We start from the raw sequence: 23,710 nt of genomic DNA on the forward strand, positions 1-23,710 counted from the left end.
ATCAGGGACCAAACCTGACCGAGCAGCACAACAGCAGACCTGAAGAACTGAGCTCCATGTGAGTACTGTTTTGTTCTTTCTTGTTTTTTTGTTTTTTTTGCTGAATTAGCGACACATCTTTTTTAATATTCACACTGGAGATTGAAAGCTAAAGTGACTGACCATGAAATGAATTCCAGGACTAATAGATCTGTTTTATTGTTCCTTATCCTTATCCAATACTTTACTAACAAGCACAGAACCATCAAATGTATTATTTTCCAAATGTAATTATACCGGTATTCATTATGTTATACATCAACCTCATCCCCAGGGCCTGTACAGAGGGGTATCCTGAGAGATGAATCACAGAATGAGGCTTCTCTTCTGTCTTTAAACTTCACACTTCTTGTTTGAAGTTGTATCTAATGCCTGCATAGAGATACAACACAAATACTGAGACAGAGACACTAAAGGACTACTGAAAGATGCAAACAACAATCAGATAGGGTTTTTTTTTTTTTTTCAAAAATGGCCACAGAGAGATTAAACCCCCAAAATGATTCTAGACATCACACTGCAAATGTAAAAAATCAAGTAACAATAAACAAGTAGAGCGAGCCTTGAAATTACAAAAAAGAAGTTTAAATGCATTTTTTAAGACTTACTATCAAAGTTGATGGGAAACAGATTGTTGACCTTGTTTTCTGTTCTTAAGTCTCATTCATTACACACGTTTAAACATGTTAATTAAGACAAATGCTGAAGGCTACATCTGTTGTGCCTGTCAATTAAAAAAGTGTAACCTGTTAAGAGCACTGATGAAACTTGGATCTTCTGCAGACGACACCATGGCCTCCACACTCTCTGTGCGCAGCTACTCGGTCCGTCAGCCGTCCTTCTCCAGCGTCTCTGTGAGGGACAGCGGACGCAGCCTCCGCTCCAAACCTCAGGTCCCTGTCAGCACACTGTCTCTGTCCCGCTCTGTCTCTATGGGCAACGGCCTCAACATGCTGGGCAACAGCCTATCCTTCAATGGGCTCGGTGTGGGCGCCAGCGACAAGGAGACCATGCAGGGCCTGAACGACCGGCTTGCAAATTACCTGGACAAGGTTCGCACGCTGGAAAGATCTAACGCCGAGCTGGAGGTGAAGATCAAGCAGCTAATGGTGGAGAGGGCTCCAAAAGGACATGACATCGAGGGCATGATGGCTCAGGCTCATGCCATCGGACAGGAGGTCAGTGGCCAGGAGATCAGGTTTATCCCTGTGACTGATATTTTTCTTGTTGAAAAATAACCAAACTGAAGGTTTCTTTGCTTTCACATCCTCTTAACTAAAAGATAGAAACCGTCTGATCAGCTTTGTTAAAATCTATTCTTGCATCATAGGGATAAAACAAAGATCTGACTTTTTTTTTTCTATATTCAAGATTTCTCAAAAATCTGCAAATATTCAGGCTACTTCTATTTGACCTGCTTTTAAAAATCACTGCTATTCAAATGTCTTAATGCAATAATTAGATGACTAACACTGCATAGGTTTCTGATTCTTTATCAAGTGATCCTTTTATTTTGTAATGCATCCTGTTTATCAATCTGTCTTCTTAACATAATAGATATTTCTTTTTGGCTGTCTTAAACAATACTTGGCCAAATTGACAATAACATAACATAAACGTGTACAAGACTTAGATGTCCATCTTGGACTTTGCTGTGAGTTGTGATAACAGAAGAAGCACCAAGTAGAATGACGTGCTTCAATTAGAGCATGTGGCGTTGCAGCAAATTAAAATGAAACTAACATTTTAAAATCAAAAATCATCTGTAGTGCTCCATGATGCTTTCATTTCCAACCATGTTCCCCACTCAGGTGAGGAAGAAGACACTGGAGAACGCACGCATCATGCTGGAGATTGATAATGCTAAGCTGGCTGCTGACGACTTCAGGGTCAAGTGAGTGTCACACAGAGGTTCTTTCTTTTACTCGCCTGTGAGTGTTCACATGGGAGCTCCAGACTGCAGAGCTGTGTGAATAAATGACCTTTATGTCAGGCTGCGAAATAAGAGCCTCATTCCCACGCTGCTCAGGAGCCGACAACTGTGTCGTGTGAGTGAGTGCAGGATGTGTTGGGTGAGGATGGAGCAGCAGGAAAGGCGGTGGAGTGGAGGTACACCCTCCGCCCGTGTTTTTCACAGCGTGTCGATGGTATGTTCTGTGGCCTGAAGTGAAGCAGTGGTACCGTACATCAATTGGCAGTGATTTATGGGATTAGCAGCAAAGTGCTCTAACTCTCTAGGTCTGCTCCTTTATATTTTAAAAATACATGATCTTACCCTCCATCCCACTACTTTGATGTAGGGAAATGTTGTGACATGTTACTTTGAAAATTAAGTAATGGCAGACACGAAAATGTAAATTCAACAGTACATGCATCTCTCTAAATGTACTTAGAAGTGAAAGGTTGATAACAGGTAAATAACTATGCTTTTTTTAATTAAATACTAAGGACCTCTCAAAATGTTTTTGGCCCATTTTGTGTCAAGGCATGTACAGCTCACTGCTCATATAACCTTCCAATTTCAAAGCGAGAGAGGATTTTTTTTTTTCTTGTATGTGGTTTATGGTGGTTTTTTGTAAATGCAAAACAATAAATAATTGTCTACATTGTATGCCTTAAAAGGATTGAAATAAAACAAACACAGAAGAATCTTCTCTTGTTATACCTTCTCATGAATATATCACTGATTCCCAGTTAAACAGCACGGCACAATAATTTTACATCAAGGTCCACTGACTACACTTTTCTGAGCCTTCTGATGCTTGTCTCTGTTCTTGATGTGATGACTGTGATGATGTGATTTTTTTCTTTTCACAGATGGGAGGCCGAGGCCAGCTTGTGCCAGTCGGTAGAAAGGGACTGTCAGGCTCTGAAGAGAGCTAAGTCTGATCACGACCAAATCATCAGCACCCTGCGAGGAGACCTGGACAGCTTGAAGGAGGAGCTCTACTTCCTCAAGAAGAATCACGGCGAGGTGAGATGTCTGCCATGGTGAAGGTCACGTCAGGAATGATGAATGAGTATTTGCTCGTCAAGATAATCGCTTTACAGGTTGTCAAGTGTAGTGGTGTTTAAATACAGGATGTCTCTGAAGCACAGTGGGTTCTCTGAACGGCTTAAAGACTGAAGAGGATTGAATACATGCAAAACCTCAGAGTGAAAACACATTCCAGTCCTGTTGTTTATCGCAGACACAGCTACAACAGGTTGATATAAAGTAGTGCTGCAGTGGATTTGCAGTATTCAGTATCAGAAATATGATAATATGAAGCGTATGGACACGCCCTCTTTCTTTGTCCCAATGGTGCTTCAAGACCGCAAGATAACACCTATTGTACGTCCTACACAGAGGGAGTGTTGGAGCCCATCCAGTCACACATTGTGTGTTCAGACAGGTGTGGTGTCCCGGATGTAGGCTGAGCCAGCAGGTGCTGCTCTGCTCCCTGCAGACTTTAGTTTATAATTTAAAGGTTTATCTTTCAGAGGCTGAGGTGATCAAACATGAAAGAAGAAGAAAAAAAGGGATACTCTTTTTGAAATAAACACAAGATATTTGTGCCCTAATTGAAAAGGATGAGCGCTCAGTGAAGATACACCTTCCATTACCTCTTAGGCGAATGCCCTACTGACAATTTGTACCACACTTAAGGGCTACCACAACCCAAACAGCAGTGCCACATTCAACAGGCTGTCCCTGCAAGATCCAGGTATTAACAACACCAAAAATACCTTCTCTACCACTTGGTCTCTGATGCCTCCCACAAGCCAACTATGAAACTAAATGGGCAGTAATAGCCTAGCCAACATATCAACAAGGTTAAGTAGACACCTGCCCATATAATTTTAATCACAATATAATGCTGGATTTGCCAAATTGCTAAAACAAAAATTGTTAATCATATATATTTTATTTTCTGCTGTTGGTGTAGGTGTATTGACGTTAATAAGCAGAAGTTAGATGTGTAAAAGGGGAAGTTAAACATAAGTTAGCTTTTTTCTTCTCCTTTTTTTAAAAGGTGCAGCAACCTTTAAATTCTTTATTTTCTGTTTAAAAAAAATTGTGAAATATGTTTTATCACTGATGCTCATCAAAAATTTCAAAAATAAATTTCATTCATTCAATAATGGTTTAATGAGGTGCTCTAAGTTTGTTCCTAAATGTACAGTCCTATGACAGTCACACAAACCAAAAATGTTCTAGTATTTTATTGTGCTGCAGAAACAGTTTGCATGTTGTCAAACTGGCGAAGACGTTTCTTGATACATCTTGTTCACTCCCAAGTGTTAACCTGTTTTTAATGTGATGGTAGAAACTGAGACGCTACATTAACACTGCTTGAACTTTGATCTCTTTAAATCATGGTAGGAAATGAATGCACTAAAGGCGCGTCTGGCCAATGAGCAGGTGAGTGTAGAGGTGGATGCGGCTCAGGGTCCAGATCTGGGGGCCACCATGGCTGAATTGAGGGTCCAGTACGAGGGAATCGCTCGCAAGAACAAGGAGGATGCCGAGGCCTGGTACCTTAAGAAGGTCAGTTCCTGGATACATTTTGGTTATGAGATTTTTCTGTTGTCTTCTGTTCTGCCATCTGCTTTTATTAAAGATGTTATATTCATGTGTGTGTTTGCAGTTAGAGGCAGTGCAGTCGGAGGTGAAAGACAGCAACGAGGCTCTGCGTTGTGCCCAAAGTGAGCTCAGTGAGAGGCGTCGTTTCCTGCAGGCTCTTGAAGTTGAACTGGACAACCTTAGGAAACAGGTGCAGTACAGACAACAACACATGGTGGATTCATTAAGTCTGACCATGTGCAACTATGAAAGTCAAGCATTTTTATCAGGAAACATGTCGTATGTTAAGACGGACGGAATCTTGTCACCCATTGCTTAAAGAAGGAGCGTTTTGAGGCCCTAGGATGGCGGTTTCCATGATGAACAGGCTGTCTCCAAGTAACTATCAGTTACTTGGGATGTTTAGTCAAGTAAACAGTTTAATGTCATCACACTCGCTAGTCAGCACCACAATAACTAGTCTTTTAAATGAATTATTAATATTTAGCCTTCATTGACAGTCAAATGTGATATTCAAACGAAAACACAACCTGTAGCTGCACACTGACTGTGGCCACGTTTAACTGTCCTGCTCTCTGTGCTCACCAATTTAGATGTTAAGCTTCAGGAAGAACCTAAGGCTGGCAGTGCTGGAGCTGCTAACGTTAGCCACACTCAGCAAAGCAAATGACATTCTTTGCCTGCAGATGATTTTAAATAAATGTTGCTTACTTTTGACTGTTTTTTCATCTTTAGACTAGCTGGTTAAACAGAATTCAAATCGTGTTTGACCAACAAACTCATAAGAGACAAAGAGGTTGTGTTGAGACACGCATTAGGCCTCCGAGAAAACAGTTACAACTCACCTGCGAGCAGTTATAACTGTCACACCCCTAATTATGAATATTGATTCATAATTAGCATTATCATTGATCAAATTAATTTCTCATATCACTTAACATTTATTTTTACTGCCAAAATGGATATTTTTAACTTGAGGAGTGTGTGATTTTGTGATAGACTTTTTTAGTCAGCCTCAAGGACATAAAGAGAAACTGCAGTTCTTGGAAATAGGTCATGATAAAGAAAATAGGTAGTCTCACCTCTGGATTCAGTTTCATAGTTCTTACATGAGTTATGAGAAGGTATAACAAGAGAAGATTCTTCAACAAGAGAGCCAGAACTAAGACTGTAAAATATCCCAAATATCCGGTAAAGGTTAAGCTGAATCCCAACAGTGACCTTGTTCTGTAGCTGTTTGATCTCGCAGAGACCTATCCAGTTATACTTTTAACAACCATTCCTCTACTTCTTTAGAGCTCAAACCTTACCTCTTAGGTCTTCTGTACACTTGTCAGACCTCTCTAAAAGGTAACAGCTGCTTTCGCTCTGTCAACAAAGAGCTCGTAGTGGTACAATGTACACAGTGATGTCTTTCTGCTCCAGTTATCAATCAAAGTGAAAAGACACTGAGTCCAACAAGGAAGTGTTTTGTTTTCCCGTTACATGTGCCCAAAGATCAAACAGTGCGTAGACTTCCTCAGTAAAGGCAGGTAATAGCTCATTGATATTTGTTCTATATTGAGCACACAGTATTCAATGCATAGATATTATGGTGTTGACAGTCTGTGTTAGTCTCTGGGTGATTTGTGTGGGGTCGTGAATGGATGAGCTCAACATGTAAACATACTACACAAAGTAACATTGAGAGGTAAAGTCCAGTCTTTAAGCTTTACAGCCTTTCTGAACGTCAGTGAGGATTATTTTTAACAAGGCCTTTAAATTACACATTGATGCATTTACAACTGGCCTTTGAAATATTTTTAAAAGAAAATAAAGCATTAAATAACTATACAATGTAATATTAGATGTTTATAAACCCTGTGAGAATTATGACCAAACTCTGCTGTTTCCTTCAGCTTTAAGAAGTGTTGAAGTCTTGAGCTTTAGTTTGAAGTTGTGAAGTGAACAGTAGACCTAATAAAGAGTAAATTCATCTAATGCCTAAATCTTAGTCTTTACAAACAGATTTCTGCAGATTGATTGCATAATCTACAGGAATATAATATATTTTGGTTACTCTCTATTTGAAGCATAAGAGTAGTGTTCACCAGTAAAACTGAAAGGGCTGCTGTTGTATTCATGGACATTCAGGGTAACAGTCCATGTTGAGAACCAAAGGGGATAAAGGCCCAAAATGCAATTCCAGTAGCAATTTGCTGTTGTTTGTTGAAACTGCTTTCTAATAATTTCTATTAATGGTTAACTGCATATGGAAATAGAAAACCCTCTCGGGGTAAATACTGTCCCTTAACTTGAAACTAATAACCGTGTCTCGGGTTTCGAGTGATTTTAAACAAAGACTAGTGCACAAAAGGGGAATATCTGACTCAAATATCCTCTGGCTGTACTCGAATGTGTTGTGAAAAGCCCTGAAACAGATCTCCAAATAAATCTGTCTTTACAATTTCTAAATATGTACAACTTTTTAAGGTTTCCAGTTTTTTGCTTGAGCAAACTAAATAATAATAATAAGGAATGTTTTTCTATGTGTTAACTTATATATATATATTTTCAGTTAGTCAAAGCTTTTGCTCCATTGTTCACGATTTTGTAGTATATGAAACTAACATCCACTGTCACCAATCCTTACCTGTTGGTCCTGTTAATAGGTGAACGTGTTGGAAGGAAACCTGGGAGAAACAAACCACAAGTATTCGGTGGAGATGGACCGCCTTCAGGCCACACTGACTCAGTTGGAGGAAGAGCTGTCTCAGCTGCGTTTGGACATGCAGCGCAACAAGACTGACTACGAACAGCTGCTGCGCATCAAACAGAACCTGGAGATGGAGATCGCCACCTACAGAAGGCTGCTGGAGGGAGAGGAAATGTAAGTGAGGGTGGCAAAGAGCACAACCATTGTAACTAGCCACTGATAACTACATACACTTCTATAACAATACAGATCATATTCACAATTTATATCTTTAGCATAGCAAAACGAGAGACTATAGCCTGGCTCTGTTAAATCTACCAAAATCCAACTCTTAGCAACTCTTAAGCTCACTAAGTGTTAGCACATTTAATCATATGTGTGTAAATGGGTTTGACAATTGTGTCTCTGTGTGTATATGCTCTGTACTGACTTGACTGTAGAGCTAAAGCTAAGCTAACAAACTGATTCATATTTGGAAGTGATTCTTCTTCAGTGTCCTAGTATTAGATCTTGAGTGAACAGTTTCTTCTTGGCACTGAGCTTTTTTGGATTGAATCATGATGTCATTTTTTTTCCACAGGGTGAAACAAACTCCTCCACCTCCTAAAAGTAAGTTCAGATTGATTTATTTGCTGAATAAGGTCCAAAAGATATTCACAAGCATCATCTTAGCAGTAAAATAGACACAATAAGTATTCTATTGTTAAATGGACACACATTTTTCTCTGATTTTGTTAGTCAGCACAGCTTTTACACTCATTGTATTTCTATTAGAATAATCGTGTACCTGCATGGTGAATAAATCTTTCAGGCATGTTTTATCAAAAGTGGGCCAGGTAAAGGGACAAGGTTGATGTGTTTTCTACCAACTAAGGCAGCGCTAAGAGTTTGTAGCCATTTGAAAGCCTAGCAATGAACTTTGGGGACAAATCAATACTTCTTATCTTTTCATGTACATTTTAAAAGTTTTAAACTAAAAATCTTATCCTTCTTTTCCTCTCTTTGAACCTCTGCCTTGAAAATGTAAAAGAAAAAAAATGGTTTTAACTGCATGTGGTTAGTCACTTTGTAAGACAACTAAACCCCAACAACAGTTTCAGACATTAATAAGAATTAAATTGACATTGTCACTCTTTAAGCTGATTGTCTTGTTTGACTTTGAATGTCAGTAGGAGATAACAATATACATTTAAGTCTATTTCAAGCTAAGAGTCTTACAGAAGCTTTGAAGAAACACGAGAAATGTTTAACCAGGTACTTGCATCTTTAAAATAGAATTAGGTGTGTACAGTGACTCACAATCTTTAAAAACTAGATTAACGTCATTTGTTATTGTTTGTGATTAAATCTGCTTTCATTTTGTGTTACAGAAGAACCTGAAGTAAGAACCAGGAAGATTGTGAAAGTGGTTACCCAGACTATGATCAATGGAAAGGTGGTGGATGAGTCCAGTGAGGTGGAGCAGATTGAGGAGCACAAAAAATGAGCCAAAGTGTGTTTGGAGAAGAAGTGATGTGTCTGAAACTCAAAGTGCCTGCTGTGCTTCAGATTACATCTCCCCACAGTCTTCCTGTAAAATGTTCCCCTTCTTTTTGTATTGTCTGTTATTACCATGCCAACAATACACAAACAATATAGTTTAACAGATTAGTTTGTCTTTTTAAGCAACATGATACATTTCTATGTATATTTTTGTTATCAAATCAATATTCTCTGAAGTGTTTAAATAGCCTGTTTAATAATAAATAAAAGTCTCCATTCTGCTGTAATTAAAATAAAAAAAAATACCGAAAAAAAAAAAAGCCGAAATCATGGTCCGTTTAGAATATCAGTCAATGTCATTTTTTAAAGTGATCAAGGAGCTTTAACAGCCAATGAGAATACACAGACGAGATTGACACCAAATTCATCATCATAGTAAAAATGATTTTAAGCAAATAGCTTAGCTTAGCCTACAGTCTGGAAAGAAAGGTAAAACAGCAATTCGAGCATTGACCAAAATCAATTAAATGTATAAACCGGTATCTCTAATCCTACTTTATGAACAATTCATATTCAGATTATTTAAATACAAAAAGTAATGATGTATATAGCTATTTGCAATTTTAAAAAAAGCTACAGCCAGCCACCTATTAGCTTGTTTTAACACAGATATGACAGAGAATCAGAGTATTTTCTTCAATAGTTATGTTGAAGATTTTTTATAAAAGGTAAAATTATACTTGCAGTTTGGGAATAATTGCTTTTTTAGAAATTGTTCCAATCTTGCAGTAGTATCTATTTTTACAGGATAGTTTCTTTGTTAAATAGTAATACAAGTAATTTAATGTCAAAGTAATGCAATCAACCAAAGCAGATGTACAGTGTCAATAAAAAACTGTGTATACCAAATATGTGTGCCTGTCGTTCATTGGAAAAGATTTTAGCCCACACAGAAACTTTGACTGATACTGGAGAACTACTCAACAGAAGAGTAGAGAGAACACAAAGTAACATAAGATTCAGCACCAAGAGGGCAGAAACTACACAAACTAAATACTGAAGGATCAGGTGACGGGCTTCTGTGTTCTTGAGGTTTGTGTTTTAGTGTCTGTCTAGACTCAATGGTTTTAGCTTTGCATAATGTTAACAAATATCGCCCCCTGTGGGACAAAGCGTGCAGTGCAACTTGTGCCGTGAGCTCGGTTTGTATTTCTGTGCTCTATTTAATAACGATTTAACTATTTCCTTTCAGACAAATCACAAGAAATGCTTGTAGTAGATATTTGTAATATGAGTATTGTTACAAATTAAAGAGCAGTACGATATCCTTATAGTAATAAATTAAAAACATAAAAACCTCCTGAAGCGCATGCGTAAGAGTTAAAAAGGTCACTTTTAAATTTTAGAGAAAGAAAAAAATATTGTGATCTTTTTTTTTACCAGACCACAGCCTTTAACATTACCTGAGCTTCACCTCTGCTTTCAAACACTTCATTAACCATTACCATTATGTAAGTTTGATGTTAATCATCATCAGTTTAATCAGAAAACAAGTTAGCGAACTGTTCATGTAACAACTAGCTGCTAGCTTATAGCCGGGCTAACTTTTTGTTGAACAGCTATAGAATAAGCACTGTAAAATAACTTACATTTGATGTAGAGTATGTTATACTTTAAATGAGTATTTATTATCTCCTGTTTTGTTCTCTAACAGCCTTTAGTTTACGATGACACTAACAAATGCAATCAATATAACATTTAATACTATTTATTTACACCTGTTTATTTAAGACTTTAATGACAAGCTCTCCACCAGGTTATAAAGTGTTTATTAGCTCCACATTCAAGCATTAATTCGCCAGTAATCAAGTATGTAAATATAATACATTTGTCGTTTTTCACACTTATCACAAATTTATATTTAAAAAAACAAGACTCACTAAATGCATGATTTCCTGAAAATAAGCTTTTGTGTGTTTGTATTGTTTTGTTTTCATGATGTTGACAGGTCAGAAAGGGACATGTGTTTTCCTGCTCAGATATTCTCTGCCAACAGATATAAAGCTCTTGACTATGTTTTTGAGGTGAGTTTATGTTATTTTACTCTCAGCAGTGTTTCATTAAACTAATAAGCTGTGTTTACCTTTTAATCTGTATTTCAGACCAACACCAGTTATAAAGTAATGAGGAACCTCCTGGCGTTACCAGCTCCGTACTTCACTGATAGTACTGACGTTTACCCCCACAGTGGTAAAGTGCCTGAAGTCACCTATAGGACACCGTGGATCAGAGGTATACAGGAGGGTTGATGATGATACAGCGTGACAGGATGTGGTTTTTCAAGTTTGTCTGATCAGTGTAAGAGGCTTCTTTTAAAGATAGAAAACACAATATATCCAAAACATAGGGGCTGCAATTAAACCCCTCAAATGTCATATAATCATTTAGATTTGACATCCTCTAATTGTAAAAAGTAAAAGTACACATGGTGATGCAAATTTCTCACCATTTTTGATCTCGTTGAGGTAAAGGAAAATCCCTTATTCTCAACCCTACTATGAGCTGCCCAAAAATAAAAATGAGCTGAACATGTTTACACAATTATCCCATTTATAATCCATTAGTCAATCTATGGGTTCACTAATTACAGAACATATTAATCGTTGCAGCACTACTCTATGCCATAAATTCTTGTGCTACTTAAATGTAACTTTTTAACTGGAACAGAAAAGGGAAATGTGGCCCATAAAAATATTACAGCTACTTGTTGTACTTGTTTTTTTTGTTCTAGGAAAGGTGATCTCTACCTGCAAACTCTTTGTCCGTTGTTCTGTGCTGGATGACCTGAGAGGAAAAGGGCAACCAGTGAATCTACTCGAAAGGTTCTGTCGCCAAGTCGACAGTGAAAGATTTTCATCTTTGAAGATGAATCATGTATTGAGTTATTCAATATAGCTTTATTACATTCCAGGTTTAATGTGACTCTGAGTGAGGTGACGGAGGATGTGGAGATAATACCCAGCTCTAATCCTGACTCACTCACAGAGTTTGACCAGGAGGAGTTTGTCTGTCTTTTAAAAGAAACACAGATCAGTGACCCATGCCGAGAATCATTTTACAAGTGCACCACAGAGCAGATGAAACCTGGAAATGACGAAGGTAACTTAAAACATGTCAGTCGCGAAACATGATCTGTTTCAATTTAACATTTCCTCATGCAGAATTTTTAAATGTGACACAGTTGCTCACAAAAATGTCTAATTACTTCAAAGATCTTCTCCTGCCAGAAGAGCTCATAGTTGTCAGTTACCTGCCGACATTTAAGAGACATTTACCCACACTGAAAGCCAAACTGTCCCGTCTGAAGACTCTTCCTGTGTCCGACCCTCTGCTGAGCTCAGCTGGACGGACCATCTCTGAGGACGTCATACTCAGGTCTTTATGTGAAGAGTGTGAGAGGTCATTCTAGTATCAGCTTATTTACAGTACAGGGACATTACTGTCCTGGCTTGTTTGCCCTTTTACATGCTGTGTTGTGCTGTGTTTAAACCCAGTTGGATTCTAACTCTTTCAGACACTGTGCGTCTTATGAAAAACCTCCTGACGTTAACACCTGCGACATTGAGGCGTGTGCAAACATTCATGAGGAGTTTGGGAAAGAATCAAAGACGCAGGAAGAGGTGGCTGAAAACGATAAATGTCAAATGGTAATCTACGAGATGGTTTTAACATAACGTCTTTTTCTCTTCTTCATAGTCTCTGATGCTGCCCGTTGTATTGGACACTCTGAATCTGAACCAAGAACACTACTGCAACAACTTTTTAGGCATTTGTGGTCGTATGACTGTTGGTCCTGAACAGCTGGATGAGCAGCCTTCAGTCTTGGACGTGCTCCATAAAGGTGAGGAGGACACTTTTATTTTAGATTTTTAATAAACATGCAGGGAAGCTTAAAGTGATACACCCGAGACACATTTTTTTCACTTTACATTTCAGATGTCCCAGCATCTGTGGAAACCTCCCAGTTTGAGATACCAGAGGAGTCCAGCACAAAGCTTAAGATAAACAGAGGTCTGATGGAGCCGGATTTAGCAGGTAAAAGTAACAGAGAGCGAATACAAGGGGGATCTGAAATGTTATCACGTGTCAACAAAAAAACGTTTTTCGCCAACTTTTATTTAGTTCGTTTATTCAAGTTAAATTCTCAAACTCCACCAATTGAAATACTCATCTACAAGCCCTGCATTTATCATTTCAGTTAAGGGAATGTTGTCAATTTTTACATGGTGGTCCAAACAATGTTGGAACTTGTTAGGAAGAACAAATACTTTCTCAGCTGACTTAAGAAAGTCGAGTTTGTCTGCTGTCTGAGCTCTGTCAGCAGCGCCTGCAAAGACCAGAGTGCACACAAGTTGTCAGGCTCTGCTGCATTTTGTAAGCAGGATACTTGGCTCGAGTAAATGTGGCTGTTCGAGTCAACCAAAACACTGAACATTTGCAGTTTGCAATAGAAGGTGGGGGGAAGAAACGAAATCCAAGTTCAAATACTCTTCTGCCATCGACGAGGTCGCCACGTATAACAGCTGCACCCCAGAAACAGCTGCAGACTTCCCTCATACTCATACGCATCATTTATTAAGTATACACACAATCTCCTGAGAGACCACACTCCTCATGTTCTTCGGCATCCCTTTAAAAGGAAACCATATTGTGTCTATTAAAGTATCAATAGAAGTATTCATTGGACTGACTCACCCTTGTCAGTGTTCAATCAAACCATATTTTATGTCTTTTAATGGCAAGTTGTAAAGTAAATGTTATTATAAAAAAGTAGAGTGCAGTAGAAGGTACCAGATTTGCATCTGTGTGACAGAAGGTTACCCTCAAATAAAAATGCACAGATTAAAAACAAGGATCCTGAAATAGTAAGAAGTAAATGTAATGTAAATAATCAAACACTGTTATTGATCAAAGTGGTTCGAGGACTCATTTTCAACAAGTTTAAATTTTTTTTGCACTTCATCTTCCTTCAGAACATTTGATGCTTCCTACTGACCTGGAGCTCGACGCGACTTTTACCTCGACTCCAGACCGGAGCAGTCAAACCACGATCTGTCCATCCACATGGGAACTTCAAAGGCAAGAGTTATCCCCACTCTGTGGACGGTGAGTGATGATAACAGGGTCAGCATTTTGCAAATCCAGGAACAATCCAAATCAAAAACGGATAACTATAACGTTCAAGTGTACACAGGAGTCAACACACCAAATCATTATCTGTTACTGCTTTAGTAGAAAAGATGGCCAACAGTGAAGAGTCCTTTTGTGAACTAATGTTGTCGTTACATTCAGGTCTTTGGTGTCAGCGACAGTTCAGCATGACATGGAGACAGCGCTTTGGAAGGCGGAGAAGCATCCAACCTTTGTGGTTGGCTTCCTGTTAGCAGGTATCTGCACGGCTCACTGTTGTTTCCTATTGAACTCTGATTTACAGAGAAAATCTGTGGACGTGTGAGAAGAACTTGAAACAGTAACTGAATGACCAAGAAGTCTTCAGAATTAGGAGCCCACAGAGCAAGCACACTGGCATTTCATTTAATCCCAGCGTCCGACCTGCTCTGAGAACACACTTTGTCCAATCAGCTCCAAGACATTCACAGCCTGCAAAGTATTTATGAGAGCGGCGTTAATTATCCTTAAGGAAGATTCAACTTTTATAGACATAAGAAAATCAACCGTATGAATCAGTAATGTAATGACTGCATTCACTGCTAAAGAACAGACTCGTAGCCTACATGCAAACACTCAGGCAGTTCTATGATTGTTTTCAGCTCCAGTGCTGTAAGTTCTGCTCACCACCAGATGTCGCTCTGTCTCCTGAGTTTAATTCTCTACATCTTCAAATTCAATCTGAACAGGATCAAAAAACGTATGCTCACACCAGTCAGAATAGGAAACGTCCCACACTCACGTTTTAGACCTCGACCAAACTAACTCTCTGCTTCTTCTGACCGTCTTCGCTCCTTAAGTTTGATCGGGTGTTTCTTTTATAAATAGACACCAATAATCATCATGGATTTCCTCATGAAAACGTGCTCGCTGACACATTGTTATGGATCATCCCTGTTTATTTATGTCCATGTGTAGTATCTATTATTTCTGTTTAGTTCAAGGATTGTGTTCATTCATGAATGAAATGAGGTGAACGGCTGCTATGATCGGGGTATTTCAGAATGTGGAGTGAAAATGTGCCTCCGTCAGAGAGCAACACTACAATTAAATCTACAAAGTCTGTCCTTAACCATCTCATCTGATGTGCAGAGCCCCACAGTAATGATCCAGCTGTTGACTTCCGGCCTCTGTCTGACGCCTTAAGAATGATGGAGTTAGAAAATCTCAACTTTGAGAGCCTTGATGAGATTGGAGCTTCACAGGTGTATCTGCGCAGTAAGCACGAGTTCACCGAGAGCCTGAGGTCTGAGCGTCCCTCCATAACGCAAGAGAAGACGGAAGACTTCCAAAAAGTGTCACTTGAACATGTGGAGAGTGAGTATGTTCATGTCAGCCGATAACTGATTCAGTTTTGTCAGGTGATATAAAGGGATTGCGTCAGTGGCATCGACTGCTATAAGAAGGTCAACTGGCAACGTTCAAGATTTAAGAATCTGTGTCATTACATGTCTTTGTCGAGTCAACAGCGCAGGAACAAAAGGGAATTTATGACTTAGTTGGTCTTAAGATGTTGGAAGTTAAGGCTTCATGAATGAGATCAACATCTGTCCTTTAAGTGGTCAGTGGTAGAATACTGAATTTATTAAGGTGGAGTCGCACAAATCAAAGTGACTTTGATTGTATACGATCTCTGTTTCAAACTCTGGGTGATTTGGTGTTAAAATATCACATTCATTATTTCATCTCGTCGAGGATAGTTAGAAAGCCGAGACAGAGCATGGCTTTGAGATAATTATGTACGTGACTTCATCTTAATTTGATGGTTATCGATATTTTTCTTGGCATGAAAATAACTTCAAATAATCCTGGACGTTTGACATGGATGTCTTTTTTTTTATTACATGTTGTCGAATCATTTGTAAGTGTGATCATTTGAACAATCGTTAAAAGATGAATATGGAAGATAATTGCAGCCTAAATAGTGTTGCAGCAGTTTTCTAACGTGTTCTCTCTCTCTTGTTTCAGTCACAAATAGATCCATCCTGATTATTTCCACAAACGCACCTCAGTTACCTCAACCGGAGAAATCGGATATCGCTGTTTTTCAGCCCGAGATGCCAGCAGATGACACCCTTCTTCAAAGAGAAGCAGTGGCTGATACTTCTCAGAACATCTTCCTGGGTCAAGCTGTCAACAAGGACAATAATAAACATGCTGCTGCCAGCTACAGCACAGACAAAGATGAGGCTTTTTCAGAAGGGGCAGTCTTGTCCTCTGCTCTTAAGAACAGCATTCAAACCTGTCAACATGAGCGTAAGAGAGAGCGCAGCACCCACACTTCTCAGCAGGCAGCTCCCTCCAGACTGAACACCAGAGACGATGCCAGAGGTCCGCAAGTTATGAGACTTCCTCCAGAAGAGGACCTGGACCCCCTGTCCACCTTCATGAGGATGAGATCACAGCGGACAGCTCCTGCTGCATCAGCAGCTCAGACCTCAGCCAAAGCTTCAGGTCAGAGTTTTATCAGTGTATCACAAAGACACAAGTCTCCTCTCATTTGTTCAGCTTTACTTTAGATGTTTCTCTTGACTTGGTGTTTACCAAGTTTCAATGATAGCCCATCCATGTGCTATATATGGTGGATTAATTAATCTACCAAAGCTAAAACAATAAACCAGTGTAATGAGCGCTCATACTGATTAAATTGAGTATTTTTATAACTGATTAATCACTAAATAACACTTCAATAACATAATCATTTGTTTTCATTTTATAAACACTAAAAGTGGAGAATCCAACCTCACCTGAGCTCCAGCCTGCTCTACAGCCAATGCAGAGGTCAGACACGAGGCCGACGTACATGAACGGTGCTGTGTCAGGGAACGCTACCAGAGAACAGAACGCAGCTTTGGAGTCAACAGGTCAACACATGAATCATCCTGGAAGATGGGAGAGCGGAGTCGTAGCAGTCCAACCTACAGGTAAGGTGCTGTGAGAGCATATTCTGTCCATATATGGACATATACAAACACAATGTCTTCAGTGTTCAAACATGGATCCTGTGTTTCTGGGGGGAAAAGAAGTCTCCGGAGGTTTTTTTTACGACTTACAGTTTGTTCTCTTGTCGTCCGTCAGACAGCCAGCGTCATGCATACTTTGTTCTGCTGGCCTTTGCTCAGCCGTTTCTGAACTCGGCCAGACAGCTGGGTCTCAGCGTCCCAGCAGGGCTAGACTTTAGATGCCTGGCTCCTGACCAATCGCACTTCATCCTTAAGCAGCAGGAGAAGGCGCTCTGCAGGACACAAGCACAGAGCACAGAGCTGATCGGAGGTACTTGGTCACTATGTATTTATTTTTTTTATTTTTTTACAGCAACAAACGCATATTAAAATGATCTTGAAACTTTAAATTGTAGTACTAGGAATACATGCGATGGAAACATGTTGAACCTATCTGCTGGTTTTTCTTTTGTTTGCAGATCAGGACGTGCTTTTAAACCAGGCAACACTGATTCACATTCTGGTGATGGTGAAGGAGCTCCTGCTGAAGTGTGACCTCAGTACTGCATTGGGTCAGTGTGGCTGACTTCAGAGTCTAATAAACTTTGGATTATTAAATACAGCAAACGCATCTCTTTACAACCCACACATCTATAATTAAAATCCATTCATGAGTGATTTAAGAAATTGTTAGAATACAAATGGCTCATGCAAATAAACCTGTTTTGTCAGCTGGAGATGTGACCATGTAAAAGCCCATCACTCACCGGTATAGTATGGATGTATTTGAATGTTTGTTTTCACAGACTTTAAACTTAGGTTTTGAGTTTGGATTTGTGATCCATGAGTGTTACTTTACATCATTGTGTATCAAAGTAAAATACAGTAATGTGTGTTATTTATGGCCTTGTCTGTTTGCACTGAAGACTACCTCACCCAGGCAGCTGAGGCATGTGCAGAGCAGAGACTGCAGCAGCTGGTGAAGAGGCTGCAGATCATCCTCTACCTCAGTCACAAGGATCAGGAGGCAGACCTGAAACTGCTGGAGCTGCAGCAGCTGCTGGCCGAATGGCTGCAGAGAAGGAAAGGACAGAAAACCACGGACAAAGTTAGTGTTCTAACAGGAGAAGAAAAGCTAACTTTATATTGCCTCACGTTCTCCATCATATACCCTTCTACTTACCTCGTGTTCAGTTCTTTCATCGGCCACGATGTTTCAGAGTTTATTTGTGTGACTCTCTGTCCCCCCCTGTTTTATCTGTTTTTTTTCCCTTTAGCTCCTCGTCATGTTATCAACCTCCTCTGATGAAAACAGATTCAAAATCATCGACAGCCTGAACCAAGCAACTGGTGAGCGACTCGATCGTTTTTCAGGATTTTCATAAATCAACAGTTCTACTAAACAGAAGGGAAACAAGTCACTCTACTCACATGATGAATATATCACAGAACAAGATCCAAGATATGATTTCTTTCAAATTTATATAAAGAAAACAATTGAAGTCATTTTGAGATGAGTATTGTACTTTGACAATAACTTTTTTTTTTCTCTTTAAATTTTTATTTATTTTTTTATTTATTCATTGCGTAGTTCTAAATCAACTTCCCATCATGTTACTAATATGTTCTTGGTGTCTCAAACTTATCACTGTATCACTCTCCTGCCATATTTGAACACGTTTCCTGTCTCGTCCATTACATCTAACAGGGCTTTTACTTTTCAACATTCTTCACTTGCTTCTGACGCCTCTCTTCTTCAGCTACTGAAAGAAAAAGCCAAAAGCAGATAGCGCCCTCTGTTGGTTCAAAAACAGATATTTTCCCGTTATGACTAAATACAAACAAAGTGAATTTGACAGAGAATTCAGGACACAAACTTCCCAAATGTTTCAGTGTTTTTTGAACGCATTATAAAGTGAAGTATGTTTATGTTTGTCGTTTCAGGAGCTGCTGTAATTGCAGTTCACCCTGAAGACGACAAGAAGAAGCTAAATGGTGCCAGTGTTATCAGCAGGTAACACATATTTGTAACATATTTGAAGCTGCTGTGCTGTGTTGAACATGTGTCTTTACACACCCCTCCTGTCCCACCAGCATGTGCGACAGTGTGTGTGTGCTGGTGAACGAGCAGCATGTGGGCCCTGATTTCCCCTGGAAGTGTTTCTCTGTGGTGGTGGAGTACGAGCATCCAGGCCAGTCACCGTGGGCCACAGTGTGCAGAGAGAGGGGGGTCCATCACCTCACATTCAACACTCTCATCTCCCACACTGGTCAGCTGCCAACAAAATAATCAAACACTCACTTTCTAGTAGCATGGTGTGGGAGAGTTTTTGAACTACATGCGTCTGTTTTTCACAACAGAGTCCGAGGAGGCCTCGTGGCGTCTGGAAGACAAAGTGCCTCACATGTTGTTTGTGACTGAGGGGCTTCTCAGTTGTCCACTTCTGCTGCAGACTCTTGAGTCAGGGTACAATAATACATCCAGTCTAATTGAATGATATTCAGTTTTAGTAGTAATAAAATACCTGGCCTAAAAAACAACAGCAATCACTTTACAACAAATATTATGCTTTCGATGTTTTACTGACAGAAGGAGTCTGTGACCATCATAAACTTGCATCATGATTCATAGGACCACACACAGGGAGGGGGGCTCATGATCTAAAAATAACAGACAGCTCATGTGAATGCCAGATAAAGAGTTGTTGGAAATTACAAGAGAAATTCGTCAACATTTTACTAAAAATACTGAATTTAAAAAAGTTAGTTGTTCGCAGATTTCAACCTTGTCATCCAGGTCTTATGAAAGCGTGAAATAATCTCTGAAATTCTGTTTGTTTGGGGTTTTTTTGGTTTTTTTTGGGTTTTTATCAAGAATTAATTATAAATGTACAACATTACCAGGGCTGATACCAACTCACCTGGGCTAGGAGTTGCTATGGTGATTAATTGTTCTTTTTTTACAGTTCCCTTCAGATAGTATTTCCTGAGACAAAATTGTAGACGTAAATTAGTCCAGCTTTATCTAATGCTTCCACGACAACTTGTGATGATAGGCTATCATCTAAATGCCATATGATGTTTAAAAAATGTGTGTGCGTGTGTGTTGTTTTAAAGGTTTAACATAACTGTGCTGGAAAGGCGCTCCTGTCCCTCCTTGCAGATGATTGGCGGGACCCATCGGTGTGCCGTGATCACTGTGAATGAAAGCACCGCCATCATCGTTCAGGTACTGTGGGACAGAGGCACCTGTTGCATCCATCATCACACACACACACACACACACACACACACACACACCTATGACTCCTACTTATTTCAGTTTCTGCAACTTTGTGCCTCTGTGTATGTATGTGTGTGTGTGTGTGTGTGTGTGTGTGTGTGTGTAGGAGGAGGATGAACTGTGTCAGGAGCGAAGCAGTGAGCAAGTAGTGATGAGACTGACAGCTCTGTCCCTGCAATACAACTGCTGCTGGCTCATTCTGCACTGCCCCAACATCCAGGGAGGAGGGTCAGTGAACACACGGGCACGCACACACGCACACGTTACACATTCTGTGCACACAGACTCACCATCAGTGTTTCTATTTGTGCAGATTGTCCAGTGAAGCCTTCAATAACTTGGTGTTGGTTTATTCCTCTCTGGTGTTGTTCGGAATGAAGTCAGAAGATCTGGATGTGAAGGTCAGACACAAGCATCAACTGAACATTGTTGCTGCGTGGGGGGAAAAAAAACAACTGAGGACATGGACTCAAGTTGAAAAAGGTGGTCTTAAATGAAACGTCTTCCTGTGTTTCTCAGGTGCTCATAGTGTCTCATGTGGTGGAAGTAGCCAAATGGATCAGCAAGATCTGCTTCCACAGCCTGATGTCCAGTGACAGGGATCCTGTCGAATACCTGAGTAGAGACTGGCTGACTTCACTCCCCTCAGAGGTGATTAATCATCAGGAAGTTACACAGATTAGTCGAATAACTGACATGTATTTTACAACATAAAAAAGCCCGATTAAAACAATCTGGAAATGTTTTTTGAGTTTACACACCAACCAGGATTTTAATGGGCCATTTTATGTTTTCATGTCCTGTTTTTTTTTTTTCTTTCTGCTCCAGGAGGAAAAGTGTTTTTGTCAGTTCCCATGTATTAACCCTCTGGTCAGTCAGTTAATGCTGAACAGAGCGCCATCCTTTCAGTGGCTCCTGAGGGCCTCTCTGTCTCAGCTGCAGGAGCTGCTTCCTGAGGTGCCGCATAAAGTCCTCAAGGTGATCTGAGATAAATGTATACAACATTCAAATATCTGTCAACTATAGGTGGTATGATCCAAATGTATTATGGGATTTGACCAAGAGTTATCATTTTATTCTTCTGTTTTTTTATAAAACATTTTTTTTAATAAAACATTGAGAAGTAGTGCCAACACTGTTCAGGGCCTAATGTATTGAAATGAGTGTTTAAATTGTTGTTTTTTTTAGATTCTTAGACGTTTAATAGATAATCAAAAGTTGCTGTAAACATTGTCGGATCGATTGACGGATTACTTCAGCTTCAAACTGGCATCCTTTCTGACGCTCTTGTAAACCTAGCTACTGCAGGAGAGATCATAAATAAGAAGAAGTGGTGTAAAAGGAGGGAAGTTGAATCTTCTCAGGACTTCATTACCTCTCTCCTCTCTCTGCTTTCAGCTGTTTAGTGACACCACGTCCCTGTATACAACAACCACAAACCACCCAGAGTCTCAGACAGTCATCACTGAGACTAATCAACAAACCAGGCCCCTCATCAGCCCCTGGACTACGTCTGTTCGCCCAGAGCATGTAAACTCTGGTCCACTACCAGAAACCCCCATCAGCCCCCATCCAGAACTTCCCTGTAGTGACACCAGCCTGCAGTTTGACTTCTTAGTGCAGGATGGAAACACAGATTTTAGACTCAACCTGAGTTCTTCCTTTGGCAGCCCAGACGTTCACCTGCAGAACAGCTGGAACAGAGAACCCTGGAGAGAGGAGGAGCGGGGCAGGAAGGAGGTGGAGTTTTCTAGCTGGAGAGGCAGAACCGGAGCTGTTGGGAGAGTTGTAGAAAGAATAAATGATGAGTGTACCCCAACTAAGCCCGTCGGTTCCTTCAAGCTGGACTCTGTGTTGGGCTACAGTCCAGTCCTGCAGCAGCCAGCCGCCAGTGACATGACCACATACTCTACAGTCTTCAGTGGCTTCCAGGATCCAGGAGGCCACAGTGTGAGCCCTCCTGCAGAGGTAACAATGTGGGGCCGAGGTCAAAGCAGCTTCCCCATCAGTGGAGAGACAGCGACAGCGTCCGCTAACTACGGCTCCAAATGCTGGTTAGGACAAGAGAGGAAGAGGCACAGCGAGGTGGCAGGTTTAGTCGGAGCAGACACCGGTAAATCATACATTTACATAAAGTTGTCTCGGTTTTTTGGATTGTTGTTTTGAAGTCTTGAGTTTGGCAAAAGTTTTATCAGAACAAGGGTGGAAATGCTTTCCTGTATGACTGGTCGCTCTTGTTCTGACTTCTTAGTTATTTGTAGCCCTTGTATAGTAAAGCATATCCTGCAGCCGTAATTATTTAAAAAAAATAAAATAAATAACGTCATGCTTAGCTCAAGAAACCTTGACAGCCATCTAACACTTCAACTTGTTAGGAAATAGTTAGTGAGAAGTTGTTTTATCAGCTTACAGACATCCACACACTTAGACTTCTGCGACGCGTCAAACATGTGGTCAGTTCTCACTGTGTCAAACACCAATGCTCCTCCTGATCATATTTTACAAGCTTTTCTATAGTTGTGTAATAATATACATTAATGGTGAATTGCATTTAACTTGAGAGTTAGCCACACTCACATTTGAGACCAAACATTTCCCCCTGAACATTTGCTAAGTTTTAGAATGTAGAAAAGCACATCCATTTTTTTTAATCGGCATTTCTTTTGTAGATTTACTGAAACAACAGTTTCAATGTGTTTCATTTGGAACGTTTCGGACTCTTTTTGGAGCTTCATAACCTGATTCAGATTTTTCTGTTTGTGTTTGTTTTTCAGTGATGACTCCACTAAAGAAGGGAAGGTTAAGCTTTGAGAAGGTTCCCGGCAGAAGTGATGGACAGACAAGGCTAAAATTGTTTTAGTCCCTGTGTTCTGTTGGTGAACACCAGTGAGACTTCAATAAGTTTTGTAACATTCAAGTTGTTTACTGCAATAGTTAGGTTTAACTTCTTTGGAGTTTTTTTTTTCAGAAGGGATAACTTTGGAGTTTGGCTGCAAAAACCTGCCAATGCTCATCTTGAATACAATTTCTGCATTTTAGACATAAATATTTAATATTTAACCAGCTGTGTTTTGACCTTTAAAGCAGGAAACTTAATGAAATTGTTGTTGCATTCATGAGCTCCTGACCAATATGTTGATTTATATAACAATTATCATCTTACTATTTTTAAATGACATTTTAAAAAAGAGTTTTTTATGAAACCTAGATGCTTTATTTCTATGAAAGTTCTGAATGATTTGTATTTCTTCTCCTATTATTCAATTGTTCCCATTCAAAACAGATACTTGATGTCAATATAAAACAGTTTCATATGTCTTCACAGGTGAAGTTGTTATTGTTGACATACTGTACAAAACTCATATCTGTATAACAAATATATCTGTTCAAACAACTGCACATTATAATGCATTAAACTGTTTTTGAAATGTTTATGTTCTGCCTCTAAGTAATAAAAAGCCTTAAAATCGTTA

General features: G+C 39.6%; 2 protein-coding genes across 2 annotated transcripts; both read left to right on the forward strand.

Moving 5' to 3' along the window:
* krt1-c5 (keratin, type 1, gene c5) lies at window positions 1-9,692 on the forward strand. The gene is made up of 9 exons (XM_079338001.1): window positions 1-58; window positions 823-1,217; window positions 1,851-1,933; window positions 2,857-3,013; window positions 4,406-4,570; window positions 4,671-4,796; window positions 7,258-7,475; window positions 7,882-7,910; window positions 8,672-9,692. The coding sequence occupies exons 2-9, from the start codon at window positions 831-833 to the stop codon at window positions 8,785-8,787; spliced, it is 1,281 nt and encodes a 426-aa protein (XP_079194127.1). The 5' UTR covers window positions 1-58; window positions 823-830; the 3' UTR covers window positions 8,788-9,692.
* A 488-nt stretch (window positions 9,693-10,180) lies between these two features.
* Window positions 10,181-23,710, forward strand: shoc1 (shortage in chiasmata 1). Its single transcript, XM_079338014.1, has 28 exons — window positions 10,181-10,294; window positions 10,792-10,867; window positions 10,946-11,075; window positions 11,575-11,665; window positions 11,755-11,942; window positions 12,056-12,218; window positions 12,358-12,463; window positions 12,540-12,684; window positions 12,780-12,878; window positions 13,817-13,949; window positions 14,136-14,230; window positions 15,105-15,329; window positions 15,981-16,466; window positions 16,742-16,936; window positions 17,091-17,285; window positions 17,434-17,526; window positions 17,881-18,062; window positions 18,232-18,304; window positions 18,899-18,968; window positions 19,049-19,224; window positions 19,316-19,421; window positions 20,072-20,183; window positions 20,344-20,465; window positions 20,551-20,638; window positions 20,757-20,888; window positions 21,066-21,215; window positions 21,636-22,350; window positions 23,012-23,710. Coding segments are annotated over exons 1-28 (4,434 nt in total). The 5' UTR covers window positions 10,181-10,292; the 3' UTR covers window positions 23,098-23,710.

The sequence above is a fragment of the Symphodus melops genome (genome assembly GCF_947650265.1).
Source record: "Symphodus melops genome assembly, chromosome: 1".
NCBI classification, from domain to species: domain Eukaryota; kingdom Metazoa; phylum Chordata; class Actinopteri; order Labriformes; family Labridae; genus Symphodus; species Symphodus melops.

What these genes read in the sequence shown, in the direction of transcription:
- krt1-c5 (XM_079338001.1), top strand. Translation starts at nt 831, where the DNA reads ATGGCCTCCACACTCTCTGTGCGCAGCTACTCGGTCCGTCAGCCGTCC. An exon ending in GCTGACGACTTCAGGGTCAA is followed by an intron (nt 1,934 to 2,856) that starts GTGAGTGTCACA and finishes TTCTTTTCACAG; the next exon opens with ATGGGAGGCCGAGGCCAGCT. An exon ending in AACTCCTCCACCTCCTAAAA is followed by an intron (nt 7,911 to 8,671) that starts GTAAGTTCAGAT and finishes TTTGTGTTACAG; the next exon opens with AAGAACCTGAAGTAAGAACC.
- shoc1 (XM_079338014.1), top strand. An exon ending in GATGGAGCCGGATTTAGCAG is followed by an intron (nt 12,879 to 13,816) that starts GTAAAAGTAACA and finishes ATCTTCCTTCAG; the next exon opens with AACATTTGATGCTTCCTACT. An exon ending in GCACCGCCATCATCGTTCAG is followed by an intron (nt 20,184 to 20,343) that starts GTACTGTGGGAC and finishes GTGTGTGTGTAG; the next exon opens with GAGGAGGATGAACTGTGTCA.